General features: G+C 47.4%; 1 protein-coding gene across 1 annotated transcript; it reads left to right on the forward strand.

Annotated features, from left to right (window-relative positions):
• The first annotated feature begins 2,429 nt into the window (after positions 1-2,429).
• zfhx4 (zinc finger homeobox 4) lies at positions 2,430-15,369 on the forward strand. Its single transcript, XM_060044671.1, has 5 exons — positions 2,430-2,678; positions 4,164-4,364; positions 4,705-4,828; positions 5,025-10,436; positions 10,902-15,369. The coding sequence occupies exons 1-5, from the start codon at positions 2,445-2,447 to the stop codon at positions 12,506-12,508; spliced, it is 7,578 nt and encodes a 2,525-aa protein (XP_059900654.1). The 5' UTR covers positions 2,430-2,444; the 3' UTR covers positions 12,509-15,369.
• The last annotated feature ends 118 nt before the right edge of the window (positions 15,370-15,487 follow it).

Genomic DNA, 15,487 nt, shown 5'->3' on the forward strand with positions numbered 1-15,487 from the left:
GTCTTCATCTACCTCTCTGTCTCTCTGTCCCTCTCTCTCTCTCTCTCCACCTGTCTCTCTCTCTCACTCTCAACATTAAAGGTAAGGCGACTGTCTTTTTTTTTTTTTCTCCACGCCTCGAGTGTCATAAGTGTTGATGGAAGCGGTAGGTCAAAGACGAATCAAAACCAGGACAGATCTTTGTGTCGGGGAGGCGCACACGCACACACACACTCGATATGACGGTAATCAATGGCGAAGCGGCGGTTGTCTTTTCCTCATTGCATTGTAAATGTGTTTGCCTTCCTCTTGCCCCGACCAATCGTCTCGTCCCTCTCCCCTTTCAGGCGCGGGATGTAATTTAGTTGCAAATTGACTGGAGGACGGAGGCAAAAATTGAAAGTTGAAATTAGAACCGGTCACAATAAATACACCGGGCGGGTCAGACCGCGTGACCACGATCCGCTTCCCGGGACAAGCTCTGTCTTCTCGACCAATGGTGTGTCTGGGAAGGGGTGGTGGGGGCTGGAGGAGGTGGTCTTTTTCGCGAAATAGATGGCGTGCACACACACACACACACGCATACGTACACAGTACACACACACACACACACTAGCTCTGCAGGGACCATCAGCGGTGCTGGAAGACAAGATTACCTCGCTATTCCGAGCCGCGAAGCAATTCTCAGATGTTCTTGGAAATTCACATCGTGCCCTTGTATTATTTTTTTCTTCTTCTCTTTCCTCTCTGTCTCCTTCTTTGTTCCTTTTTTTTTCCCGCCTCTCCCCTTTCTATCTTTCTCCTCTCTCTCCCCTATCTCTCTCTCTCCCCCACCCACCCGCTCTCCCTCTTTTACTCTCTCTCTCGCTCTCGCTCTCGCTCTCTCTCTCTTTCTCTCTCTCTGTCTCCATCCCTCTCTCTCTCCCCCTTCCCCCTCTCTCTCTCCCCCTTACCTCTCACTCGCACTGTCACTTTCCTTGACAGGCCAATATTTCAGGCTGCAGATATAGGGGATTACAAATAAAATAAGTGGAACGACTACTTAATACAACAGAATTAAAATGCATGAGCGCGTCGGTCGGGATGGATACGCCGACCAGTACAAACACGGTCCATGGAATCATACCAAATACAAAATGTTTTCTTTCACCCCTCCCTCCCGCTCCCTTCCTCCTCCCCCTGCCTCCCCCCTCCCTCCCTTGCACAGCTCTACCACTCCACCCCCCCCCCCCCCCCCCCCCTCTCTCTATGTATCAGTGCTTTGATTTCCCTCTTTTTTCTCCATTTTGTGCATCCACCGTGAAGCGTTGCTTCACAGGACTGAGGCTCACTTATTGCTTTGAGTGACCAGACGAGAAAGGGTGGAAGAGCGTGGGGTGGGGAGGCAGAGAGAGAGGGAGAGGGGGAGAGAGAAGGAGAGAGAGAGAGAGGGAGAGGAGAGAGAGAGGAAGTGAGGGAGAGAAAAAGGGGAGAGGGAGAGGAGAGAGAGGGGGGGGGGGGGAGAGGGAAGGGAGAAAGAAAGAGAGAGGGAGAGAGAGGGGGGAGCGGCTATTGCTGTGTCTTTGTGTTGTTGCAGAGCTGGTAAATTGCAGTGGCAGACCAGAGCGGGCCCTGCACCGCCTGTATCTTCAGACGAGGCTAATGAAAGATTTATCAGCGGCTGCAGCATTTACTAAATACAACCAGAGGCTGATCCCCCTCTGCACTGAGCCTTGCTGTTAACGTCACACACGCTCTCACACACACACACACACACACACACACACACACACACACATGTCACACATAAAACACACACACACAATACGCTACACAGCTGCTGCCACCGTACCACCGGCCGTGACCAAGCCATGGAAATGTTGCATCCTCCGCCGACACAGAAGTTGTTTAGACGGCTGGGGAAATGTATATGAACTAATGAAGTGTATAATATTACCATAACATTTAATGTATGTCTTGCTGTGATAATGAGTCTGCATGAGGGTTTTTTTTTTCTTCCCCATTTCACATGTCCGTGGGGCAGAGGGAAAGAGGGAAAAAAGCGTTGGTGGCGGTGCATGTGGAAGTAGATGAGAATAATACAGCAGGGCATGTTTCGTACGCAGGCCTGTGGTGTCTCTCTGTCGTGTCGTGGTGTCATTTTCATTTTTCAGTCCTGCGTAATATTAATTGGATAAGACTTGCCTTACCGTTAAGTAACAGCGGGTTTGAGTCAAGATTGAGTTTTTGATTGGTTTTGGTTTTCTACCATACCACGTTAGGAAATGTTGAAGCTAAATAAAGATTTTTAATCAATCAATGTCCCCCTTTTCTTTTGGATTGTTAATTAATCCTGGTGCTCCTCATACAGAATGTATGAACCCAAGGGCACTAAGGACGACAGCTTAAAACCCGTTTGTTGTTTGTTATGTTATGTTCTAACAAATGTATCCTGAATAGTTCATCCCCATCTCGACTGTAAACAGATGTACGAACTACGAACAAACTGTGAATATAAATTACGCCGGCATACATTCTCATTCTCACTGTACTCTTTTTTTTCCCCCCTGTCTCCGCCTATTGTAGGAGTGAACGCCATGTCTAAAGAGGTGACAGCCAGTAACGCCCTGTCCAAGCGCTCCCTCATGCCCGACCGCCAGGTTGACAGCCCACCCAAGAGGCCCAAGTCCAACGAGGCAAAGATCTCCGTCAGCGAGCAGGTAAGGGTGACCTCGTGGCTGTCTACGTGCCTGACATAAAACACATAATGTCCGGTGTAAAGGAAGCTGAGGAAGGTTTATTAATAAGGTTACCACTTCCCACAGGCTTTTTATTTATTAGTACCCCTTTTTCTAATATTATGGGTCTTTTACTTTGGACGGAAATAGGTAGCTTGCACTTTACTATTATCTGGCTACTATTATCCCACTACTATGGTGTGAACTTCTTGGGGGGGGGGGGGGGGGGGGGACAGAGCCTGGGCAGGAAAACACCCGGAAAGGAGGGGGGAGAGGGGAGTTACGCCTTGTTTTATGTTTTTGTTACGGAGATATTGTACCGCAGAATAAAAAACTAATTTGCGCGAGTGGATGAAGCCTTCACAAGGCGGGTTTAATTAGCGTATTACCACAGTAGCCAGGCTACACGGTGTTGATTCGAAACCTTCAAAGACACTTTTGTTCAAGATTATTACTGCCGGGCTGAGTTTTGTATGCGCCAATTACACGCGACCAGAATCACCCCCGCCTCAGCAACGTGTTTGGTCGAAAACAAATATGCGAAAGAAAGTGAAATGCTTCCTCCTCCCTCACTAACAAACGAACAAAGCCCATCCCACCGACCCATTATGCAGTGACCTCATGGCTAGAAGCTCACCGGTAGATAAGAGAAATGCCAGGCTAAGCATGTAGCATGTCGCCGGCGCCATTGATCCACCAATAGGGTGCGCACAGCGTCTCCATTGACTGTGTGACAGGGCTTTTTAGCATCAAGCGGGCTCCCTCTTTGTGCTCTTAAGTGAAATACCTGCACTAGTCTTGCCCCCCTCCCCCCCACCTACCCACCCCCACCACTCCCCCTTTGCATCTCTTTAAATTATATGTGTTTTTAAATTAGATTATGAAGTATTAGCTTGTCTGCCGCTGGACCCCTGTGAGCAGGCAGGACTTAGTCATTTCAGAAATGGATTCCATTAAGACAGGTGGTGGCAGCCGTACGCGGGGTACTCCCTCTAATGAGGGCGAAGGTGTACTTTTGGAGGGTGCACACCTTTGTCATCTTTAATTTACTGATTAGAATTTCCAAGGCAATCGCGGTTTTCTTTCTCGCCTTTTTATTTTTTTTCGCTCGTAAAAATTGCATGACTTGCAGGACTTAAATGAATTATATAAGAAATAAGGTTGATCAACATTTTCCGTGATAAGTTGAAGGGGGGAAGGGACACGGAGTGAAGAGTGGATTGCTAGCACCACGCTAATGGAGGAATATGTTAATATATTTTCCTTGATTCCTGTTTTGTTATTCTCTATAAAAACGCAATGTCTAGAAAGCAAAGTTAAGACGGACGATACACTACTCTGTATAGACACCAAATGTTTACAACACACGTAGGCTTTCCCTGTATTATTATTATCATTATGATCGTTATTATATCTTGTGTTCTCCCTCTCTAATCCTCTCCCATTTTGCATCCTGGCAATTTTCAGGTCCAGCAGTGTCCGTACTGCAATTACAGCAGCAAAGACGCCAACCGCATGCAGCTTCATGTGATGTCCCAGCACTCGATGCAGCCGGTGATCCGCTGCCCACTGTGCCAGGACGTCCTGAGCAACAAGATTCATCTGCAGCTGCATCTCACCCACCTGCACAGTGTGGCCCCAGACTGTGTGGAGAAACTGATCATGACCGTAAGTCAGTGGGTTTTAGGAGAATGCAGTTTTAAGCTGGGTTGTTTTTTTAAATATATATTTATATATGTATCGTATTTCAAAACAAATCTAGGGCAATTTATCAACCCTACCCAGTATTCCCTCAAGGTCAACTGTCTATAAAATAATTCTCATGCATTTATATCGGTCTCCCTGGATGCAGCCTTCTACCCACAGGCTCTTGGAAAAACAAATTCTGACGCATGTGCTTTGCTTTAAGGGGTGGGAACGCAAGGTTTCTTTGACCCGATGTTTCATTTTAGTTGCAAACGTTCCAATAGTCTGCATGTTAATTCAACACGTCCTTTGTTCTCTATAGGTGGTCGGACCTGACACAATGCCAACGCCAAACAATATAATGCATCCCGCTCCTGGACAAGAGAAGGCTCTTGCTTTGATGGACACCCTCCCTGCCCTCTCTGAGGGCCCCGGGAAGTCTCAAGGTAGCCGTCCTATACTTCTTGGTGTACTGTTCCGTACATACACTTATCTTATTATTCATTTCATTCAGTTCATTTTAACAGAAATTGACCTCTAGTGAAGACAGTTTAAAGATATACATAATGTTAATATTTACCTTGGGTTGTGCATTTTGCAAATATGTTCACATATTTACCTATTTCTTCTGATCTTTTTTAGGAAACAACTCAAAGGATGAACTGATGCTCACCCATGAGAAAACTGAAATGGACCAGGCGGAAGAGCTGAAGCCCCCCAAGGAGGCCACTGAGGCCCCGGACTGGAAGAGGACCAGCGGGCACGGACACGAGAGCAAGTCCCCGGACAGCCTGCAGGACCATCTCAACGAGCTCCAACGGCTCCAGCAGCAGCAGCAGCAGCTCTCAGTCTCTGACCGGCACGTGTACAAGTATCGATGCAACCACTGCAGCCTGGCCTTCAAGACCATGCAGAAGCTTCAGATCCATTCCCAGTACCACGCCATCCGAGCCGCCACCATGTGCAGCCTTTGCCAGCGCAGCTTCAGGACCTTTATGGCCCTGAGGAAGCACTTGGAGAACGGCCACCCTGAGCTGAGCGAGGCGGAGGTCCAGCAGCTCATCGGAAGCCTGCCGGTGAACGGAGACATTACCGAGAGTGAAGCGAGGGCCTTGGAGGAAGCTCAGGCCTTCGAACACGACTTGGACAAAGACGACGAGATGGACCAAGAGGAGAAGCCCAGTCCTACAGGAAGTGACAGCAGCTCCTTGCTAGACGAAATGGGAGCAGAACCAAAACGTACCCTACCCTTTAGAAAGGGGCCAAACTTTACAATGGAGAAGTTTTTAGACCCTTCCCGACCCTACAAGTGCACAGTTTGCAAAGAGTCTTTTACTCAAAAGAATATACTGCTAGTCCACTATAATTCAGTTTCTCACCTGCACAAGCTAAAGAAGGTCCTGCAAGAAGCCTCAAGCCCAGTACCACAAGAAACAAGCAACAGCATTGACAACAAACCGTTCAAATGCAATATCTGCAACGTTGCCTACAGCCAAAGTTCAACCCTTGAGATTCACATGAGGTCCGTGCTACACCAGACCAAAGCCAGAACAGCCAAAAGCGAAAGCAGCAGCGGCATCTCCGGAACTAGTGGCCCAGTGCCAGCAAAGAGCCCAGCGCCATCCGCGCAAGGGTCCAGCAACAACCAAGACAGTGCTAGGAGTGGAACACCTTCTGCCAACAAAGAAAACTCAGTGGAAGCCAAAGAAAGTAACAGCAGCAGCAACAGCAACGCGAAACAAAGCACGACTACTGATCACGTCTCGGCTCAGGCGAGCAGTCACCAGACCGCTCAGTCCAATGCCCAGCTACAGATGCAGCTCCAGCACGAGCTCCAGCAGCAGGCTGCCTTCTTCCAGCCTCAGTTCCTTAACCCGGCATTCTTCCCCCATTTCCCCATGACTCCAGAGTCACTGCTGCAGTTCCAACAGCCCCAGTTCCTCTTCCCCTTTTACATCCCGGGAGCAGAGTTCAACCTTAGCCCAGAGATGGCGCTACACTCTGCAGCTGCGTTTGGCATGCCTGGCCTCACTGGATCGTTCCTGGAGGACTTGAAGCAGCAGATGCAGCAGCAGCACGTGATGCAGCAGGCTCAGCAACAGGCTCAGCAACAGCAGCAGCAGCAACAGCAGCAGCAACAACAGCAGCAGCAGCATCAACAGCAGCAACAAGCCAACCAGAATCACCTTCAGCAGCAAAAGAACCTGCAGATGCAGAACCACAAAACCAAAATGGAGCCTAGCGCTGTGTCTGTATCTGACATCCAAATGTCCAGGGAGGCAGAAGAGCACCATGAGAAACATGAGGGCAGAGCAAAGACAGACAACGGAGGCGAGGCAGTCAATGATGGAGGAAAAGACAGCAAAGAGTCCAAAAAGTCCAAGTTCTCCGAGCCTTCAATTCCCCCCCCGCGTATCGTGTCAGGAGCTAGAGGAAACGCCGCCAAGGCCCTTTTGGAGAACTTTGGATTTGAACTTGTTATCCAGTACAATGAGAACAGACAGAAAAACCAGAGGAAGAACAAAGAAGGAGGTGAACAAGTGGAGATCAACAACGACAAGCTGGAGTGTGGCATGTGCGGGAAACTCTTCTCTAACATGCTGATTCTCAAAAGCCACCAGGAGCACGTTCACAGCCAATTTTTCCCCTATGTTGAGCTTGAGAAGTTCGCCCAGCAGTACAGAGAGGCTTATGACAAACTCTACCCCATTAACCCTGCCTCACCTGAGACTCCCCCACCACCACCTCCTCCTCCGCCACCACCACCTCCCGCACCTGCACCGGTTACGGCTCCTCAGCCTCCACCGGCATCGATGAACAAACCACAAACCCCAGCGCCATCACCTGTACCTGTTCAACATCAGGTCTCACACCAGCCTTCCCACCAGGTGTCCCCACCCCAACCACCACCTCCTCCCCCGCCACCCCCTCCTCCCCCTCAACCCCAACAGGTGCAGCTCCAAGTGCCCATGGATATGCCCATGTTCTCCCCAATGATGATGCAGTCTGTCCAACACCCAGGCCTGACCCTCCAGATGCCTACTATGGAGTCGCTGACGTCTGATCTCACGCAGCTGTGTCAGCAGCAGCTGGGTCTCGACCCGAACTTCCTCCGGCAGTCCCAGTTCAAGCGTCCACGGACACGCATCACTGACGACCAACTGAAGATCCTCAGAGCTCATTTTGACATCAACAACTCTCCCAATGAAGAGCAAATTCAGGAGATGTCAGAGAAGTCCGGTCTGCCCCAGAAGGTCATCAAGCACTGGTTCCGTAACACCCTCTTCAAAGAGCGGCAGCGAAGCAAAGACTCACCGTACAACTTCAGTATCCCTCCCATGACTACATTGGAAGATATACGAATTGAACCGCAGATGAATGCGCTGGAATACTACAGAACGGAATCAGGAATGAACAAGAGGTCCTCCCGGACCCGGTTCACTGATTATCAACTGAGAGTGCTTCAAGATTTCTTTGACACCAATGCCTATCCTAAGGATGATGAGATCGAGCAGCTGTCTACTGTGCTCAACCTCCCAACTCGTGTTATAGTTGTGTGGTTTCAGAACGCCCGCCAAAAAGCCCGGAAGAGCTATGAGAACCAGGCGGATTGTAAGGACAATGAGAAGAAAGAGCTGACCAATGAGCGATACATCAGAACCAGCAACATGCAGTACCAGTGTAAAAAGTGCAACATCGTGTTCCCACGTATCTTTGACCTTATCACCCACCAGAAAAAGCAGTGTTACAAGGATGAGGATGAGGAAGGCAGTGAGGAAATTCCCATTGTGGAATTCTTAGACACCATAGAACCGGGACCGGCAAGGATGAAGCAAATGACTCCAGAGCCGCCCAAGCAGCTCCAGGCTACTATCACCAACTCTGGCTCAATCTCCCCTCTGATGCCGTCTCCCCGTCCCAGCATGGGGAAGACCTCCCCTAAGCCTGAGATGACCCCTGAGGTGAAACCCAAGCAGACTGAGAGCGCGCCCTCGCCAGTGGTGAAGACACTGTCAGAGCCAAGACCATCGAAGGCCTCGACACCTCAACCTCCGCCGCCGAAGCCAACCCAGTCGCAGATGTCAAGGCCCCATTCTCAACCGCAGTCAGCTGCAGTACCCTCAAGCTCCCTCTCACTGGCCCTGTCCTCACTGACAAACAGCCTCCCTCACCAGATGCTGCAGTACCAGTGTGATCAGTGTAAGATTGCATTCCCCAGCATGGAATTGTGGCAAGAACACCAGCATATGCATTTCCTCGCTGCTCAAAATCAATTTCTTCATTCCCAGTTTCTGGAAAGGCCGCTTGATATGCCCTATATGATATTTGACCCCAATAACCCACTGATGGCTAGCCAACTGTTGGCTGGAGGCCTCTCACAGATGCCTTCTCAAAGCAGTTCCGGCCCGTCCTCTACACTTGGTTCGGGGTCAATGAAAAGGAAACTTGACGAGAAGGAAGAAAATGCCAATGACAAAGACGGTGGGAACAGTAGTGAAGAACAACACAGAGACAAACGTCTGAGAACCACCATCACACCCGAACAACTGGAGGTTCTTTATGACAAATACCTACTGGACTCTAACCCAACCCGAAAGATGCTGGACCATATTGCTAGGGAGGTGGGTCTCAAGAAGAGAGTTGTGCAAGTCTGGTTCCAGAACACCCGTGCCAGGGAGAGAAAAGGGCAGTTCAGAGCGATTGGGCCATCCCAGTCCCACAAGAAATGCCCCTTTTGCAGAGCACTATTTAAGGCAAAATCAGCCCTCGATAGTCACATACGCTCTCGACACTGGCATGAGGCTAAACAGGCAGGCTTCAGTTTGCCCCCAAGCCCAATGATGAATCAAGACAATGAAAGAGGCGAAAGCCCAAATAAGTACAACTTCTTTGAATACCCCCAACTCCCTACTAAGACGGAGCCAAGTGACTATGAGCTGCCGGCCGCGTCCTCCACTCCCGTCAAACCAACTGAAACACAGTTAAAAAACTTCTCCAGCCCTTCATCCTTGCGAGCAGAACCTTGTGATGAAACTGACGGGCCCAATATGATTTCTGCCGAGGCCTCCTCTTATGACCTTAACAAGATGGACTTTGATGAGACCTCGTCGATAAATACCGCCATGAGCGACGTCACCACTGGAGACGAGGGGAACAACAATGAAGTTGAAAACCTAACGGCCAATGGCAGCGACAAGCTGGGAGACAGCAAAAGCAATGCTGCCCCGAGCTCCAATGGCGATGATGACCGCTTCCAGTTCAGCATGGTGAGCCCTGCTCTCAGCTTCTGTGCAAAAGACTACGACTCTTACTTTAACTCCACGGACGATATGGACGAACTGAACGACAGGAGCGAATGCTCCAGCTTGACTGACCCCAGCTCCCCTAGTCCATTCGGAGGGTCGAACCCCTTCAAGTCGGGAAAAGGAAGCTGCAGCGGGGACAGACCAGGCCACAAGCGCTTCAGGACCCAGATGAGTAACCTGCAGCTGAAGGTTCTCAAGGCCTGCTTCAGCGACTACCGCACTCCGACCATGCAGGAGTGCGAGATGCTCGGCAACGAGATCGGACTTCCCAAGCGCGTGGTCCAGGTGTGGTTCCAGAACGCCCGCGCCAAAGAGAAGAAGTTCAAGATAAACATCGGAAAGCCATTCATGATAAGTCAAGGGTCACCCGAGGGGCCTCGGCCCGAGTGTACCCTGTGCTGCGTGAAGTACACCGCACGGATGTCGGTGCGTGACCACATCTTCTCCAAGCAGCACATTGCCAAAGTGCAAGAAACCCTGGGGAACCAGGTGGACAGAGAAAAGGACTACCTAGCCCCGACCACTGTCCGTCAGCTGATGGCACAGCAGGAGCTGGACCGTATGAAGAAGGTTGGCGACGGACTCACTTTGCCTGGCCAGCAGAAGCAGATGACGGTGGACAACAACAATGCACTTCATGGCCTCAGCCTGCCCTCCAGCTACCCAGGAATATCTGGCCTACCCCCAGTCCTGCTTCCTGGAGTGAACGGGCCCTCATCGCTTCCTGTCTTTCCTCCCAACACCCCCGGTGAGTTGGTATGACAAACGGTAGAAAAGACTAGCTTTATCGACTGTGCTTTAACATGCACAAAAAACAAAGACTATTTTATTTTACTCTACTACTATCCATTCCGTTACCACAAAGCTGTTTTTTCTAAGAACAATGTTGTAATGACGTGCATTATGCTCAACCAGTGTATTTATGAGGGAGCAAATGTATTTATATTATTGTTTTTGTTTGTGTTTGATCTTCCCCTTATTGTACTTTTGGTATATTTCTATTCTCATTTCGGCATAGAGAAATGACTATAAAGCATATTTGACCGTTTTGATCCATAACAAAATCAAAAAAATAATAGCTATATCAAGTCAATCAATCTAAAAAAAAAAAACGACTCCATCTAGTCATGCAAAAAAAATAAGTTTACATAGTGATTTGGATTGAATATTTGAATACTGAACATTTCCATATCTATATACCACTGTATTTCAGCTTTAGCGTCTCCCGGTGCTGGCATGCTTGGGTTCCCTACACCAGCCACTCCCTCTCCTGCCATGTCTCTCAGCACTACCCCAACCAAGACTCTTCTGCAGACTCCTCCTCCTCCTCCTCCTCCACCACCACCTCCACCTCCTCCTCCTCCTGTTCCCTCCACACCCCTGGCAGCAGTTAACCACACAGAGCAGCACGGTAAAGAATCCGAGAGAGACCACGGCACCAAGAAGCCGGGAGACAGGCCCACGCAGACGAAGAACAAAGAGCGAGAGAACGAGGGTGGCTCGCAGCGCCCGGAGACCCCCAGCATGGCCAAGAAGAGGGAGAGGATGAGCGCCGCCGCGGCGAAGCAGAGCGAGGCGTCGCTGGACATGGCTCAGCTGCAGGCACTGCAGAACGCCCTGGCGGCCAGTGACCCCAGCTCCTTCCTGGGGAACCAGTTCCTGCCCTATTTCCTTCCCGGGTTCTCCAACTGCTTCTCGCCGCAGATGCCGAGAGGGGTCCAAGGGGGCGGCTACTTCCCGCCGCTGTGCGGAATGGAAAACCTGTTTCCGTACGGCCCGGCCGCGATGCCGCAGGCCGCCGGCCTGTCCCCCACGGCGCTGCTGCAGCAGTACCAGCAGTACCAGCAGTCCCTCCAGGATTCACTGCAGAAGCAGCAGCAGCAGCAGCAGCAGAAGCAGCTCGAGCAGCACCAGAAGCAGCAGCAGCAGCAGCACCACCACCACCAGAAGCAGCAGAAACCAACCCCTGTGAAGACAGCCCAGAGTGTGCAGAGCACCCCAGCCAGCAGCTCCTTCAAACCAAAAGTAGAAGCAATGGAGACTAAGGATGACACTAACAAAGGCTCTTCAACAGAAAGCACAAAGGAAGAACCGAAAATAGATACCAAAAGTACCGCCGATTTTCCAGATGCTTTTATAGTACCGTCCGTCAAGCATGAGTTTATATGCAGGAAGTGCCAGATGATTTTCGCTGACGAAGATTCCGTGGTACGTCACCAGAAGTCCTTCTGTTACTTCGGACATGCTTTTACCGACCCGCAAGAGACGGTGCTTCGAAAGGCAGTGAGCAAGTACACCTGTGTCGCCTGCAACGTGGTTGTTAATGGGAACGAAGCACTTGGCCAACACCTTCAGTCGAGCATGCACAAAGAGAAAACAATCAAACAAGCAATGAGAAATGCCAAAGAGCATACTAGATTATTACCTCACTCTGTCTGCTCCCCTACTCCTAACACCACATCTACCTCGCAGTCTGCAGCTTCTTCTAATAACACCTTTCCTCATCTCTCTCGCTTGTCCATGAAGTCCTGGCCAAATGTCCTGTTCCAGGCCACCACAGCCCGGAAAGCTGCTTCCTCTTCCTCCCCGTCTGCCTCTCCTCCCCCCCCCCTTTCCTCACCTTCAACGGTTACCTCAACTTCCTGCAGCACCTCAGGGGTTCCAACCTCACTACCCACCGAGAGTTGTTCAGACGAGTCTGACAATGAGCTAAGCCAGAAGCTGGAGGACTTAGATAACGCGTTGGAGGTCAAGGCTAAGCCAACCTCTGGCCTAGACGCGAGCTTCAGTAGTATAAGAATGGATATGTTCAGTGTGTAGGAGTGAAAAAAAAGGATCCCTTGCTTATAGAAAAAAATAAGACTTTTTAAACTGCAGTTCCAAAGTTTCTCTTAACCCAAAAAATTACAGTACCAAATGATTGACTCAGGATTGTTTTTCCCATATTGATATGCTGGCAAGATATTGATTGATTTTTGTTATGGACAGAACTGTTGGAGATGCTTGACTGAGCTTATATTGTATACAAAAACATGGAGTAGGAAAAAAATCCCACAGGCTCCCTTGGGGGGGCTTGTTTCAAGCCAAAAACTCTCACGATAGCAAATTGCACCTCAGCTGGATTGTTTTCCAAATGCTAGCATGTACTGTATGGGATGACGATCCAGAACCCTCAAAGAGAATCTCTCTTAGTTTAGATAGGTGTAATTCAGTAGCTTTAAATTCTCAGGTCAGAACATAACATTTCTCATTTGTTAAAGCAGCAAGCCTGGGTACACCTGGCTTATAACCAAAACATGTCAAGCTTTATCTGACGCATTTCCTTGATGTGTATAGAGTACCAAGAGACAATATAACTGTTACAATGGACGATGTGCATATCCTTTTAGTTTTTGACCTACAAAGACAGTATGGTTTTGCCACTGAGGGAATTTAGAAAGGTGACGTAAATGTGTATGATGCCCCTGTGTTTGCCAGTTTGTATTACAACAAACTGTATCTATTTCCCGCCCCCCCGCCCCGGCCCCCTTTTTTTCTTGTAGAGTATACTAATCTGTGCCAACTCTTACCTTCTCACCTTACCTCTGCTCACACCCTTTTCTGAAGAGGTAATAATTCTAGTTTTGATAGACTCTTGAGGATTATGTGAATATAACATGTTTCATTTGTGAATTGCTGTACTGTTAAGGTACCTGCTTGTGTCTGGACTATAGTGCACTTATTTTGTCTTTTTTTTTTTAATTATTGTTTGGGTAGAACATTTGTTAATTTAATAGTTTTTTTTGTTTTTTTTCCTGTTTGTGTGTATGTATTTTTCAGTTATAATTATTATTTGTGTCTATTGCAGCAGCATATTGGTCCATTTGTTACAGGATTGATACCGAACTATAGACCTATTTAACAATTGGTACATCCATGAAAGTAGTACTGTATACTTGAAACTGTAAAGGTACAAGTTGGTCATGATAAAAAAAGAAAAAAAAAAAAGGTATGAATATTTGCTCCAAGATTGCAAATATGCTGCTTTAAAAAGGGGGACAACGGCATTTGTTTTGTATTGTTAAACATGTTCACGTGCTTGTAGTACTCAACAACACAACAGTGTTATACCTGTACCCTGCATTCAGTGCATAGGTCGCGATCATCCCACCAATTCTCCAGGCACTTCTGCTGATCTACCATTCAAGTCAATGTCCGGATTTTTCCGCTTCTAGTGATTTTCAGCATTTCAAAGTATTACCTAACAAAATTTGCTGCTACTGTGTTTTAGTAGGATATATATATTTTCTTTTCTTTCCCTTTTTTTTTTTTTTGCTTGCCATGAAACTCATCATTATCCAGTCAAAAATACTGATCCATGAATTGCTTTGCTTAGCTCTTTTTTATTTTATTTTAATTTTAATTTGCTGTGGAACTAAGAATGTGAAAGCTGTCAAAGGGTGTTAAATTTTTTACGAATCACTTTCTAGTTTGGTAATTAAAACCAATGTGATTCATTCCAAAGTAACAGAAGGCTATTTGTATGAAAGAAAAAGGCTTGTGAACAAAGGAAGCTAAGCTGTTGTACATATTCGTAGTTGGCTGTGCATGGTACAAATTTATTAATATGAAGAAATGCAAAAATGTATTGCTTTTGGTATTTCCTATTCTGAGATGAGCAAGTAGCATGTAATGCAACTGTTTGACAGGTTAAATCAAATCATGCTTAGTTATTGTTTCAAACGATGAAATCAACATTTCCTCCTATGTTTTATTATTGTACAGGTGTTTTTTTTTATTTGTTCAAAGTTTAAAACAAAATATCATTTTTTTTTAATCTCTGTGTGAGCTTTTTAAATGTTCTTATTTGAAATTTTTAGTATTTTAACATTTTACTTTAATTCTGAAGACACTTTTCGATTGTGTTTCATAAGAGACATCCTGGCCTACCAAGGTGCAATTCTGCCATTGTACAAACATAAGCGACTGTCCTAATTCCAAAGGCTTTCACAACTCTGGCTTTTTGCCTTTCCCCCCCACTCTGTGGCTCAGCATCGAAAAGACTGAACTGTCGTGGCTAGCATCATGGGCTAAGATGCTAGCATTTGACAGGACGCTTCCCACACACAAGGACTGGTCAAAGCTAACAAACCAACAAAAAGGATGGTCCACAATATAACTGTACATAGATATTGCAACTGCACAGCAGCCAAAAAGAGAAAAAACAAAAAAACAAACTTTAAAAAAAAATGGATGGATTGTTTCATGTTTATGGGGACAGCCTTCAAAAGGTTGAAAATTGGAGTTCTTCTGGATGTCAAAGGGATTTTCACGGCGCAATCTTATCCTACACAATATGTACTCTTCAACATCTGGGTTACATAGGAAATGCACCCTGAGGTTTTAATAAGAAGAAGCCCCTATGGCTAAAACTTTAAATAAACTAAACCAAAAATGTTATTGATGTTTTATATATAGAGGGTAGTCGCATTAGTTTTTGTTACTGTACTGTTTGAGGTCTCAACTGTACCGTATCACGGTAATAACATGGTTTTGAAACCTTTTTTTTTATTTTGTCACAGACCTGTTGTCATAGTTGAAATGACGTTTATTGTAGATGGTATTTGAACAACTTCTGGAAATAGTTCATCAAGTATGTTTGTTGCTCATTGTTGTGATACATTAAAAACTGTATCTGCAAACCGCGTTGGCTTCATTATGTTTCTCCTTATTTCCATTATCCTTCTCCTCCGATGAACTAATCATTATCTCATTTTTTATCGTTGTTATGACTACACATACATCATCATCCTAGCACTT

This window comes from Gadus macrocephalus, chromosome 23 (assembly GCF_031168955.1).
Source record: "Gadus macrocephalus chromosome 23, ASM3116895v1".
Classification (NCBI taxonomy): domain Eukaryota; kingdom Metazoa; phylum Chordata; class Actinopteri; order Gadiformes; family Gadidae; genus Gadus; species Gadus macrocephalus.

Coding starts and splice junctions, on each gene's coding strand:
- zfhx4 (XM_060044671.1), top strand. CDS start 2,445: ATGTACGAACTACGAACAAACTGTGAATATAAATTACGCCGGCATACA. Junction 2,679..4,163: donor AGATCTCCGTCAGCGAGCAG/GTAAGGGTGACC, acceptor GGCAATTTTCAG/GTCCAGCAGTGTCCGTACTG. Junction 4,829..5,024: donor GGGCCCCGGGAAGTCTCAAG/GTAGCCGTCCTA, acceptor GATCTTTTTTAG/GAAACAACTCAAAGGATGAA.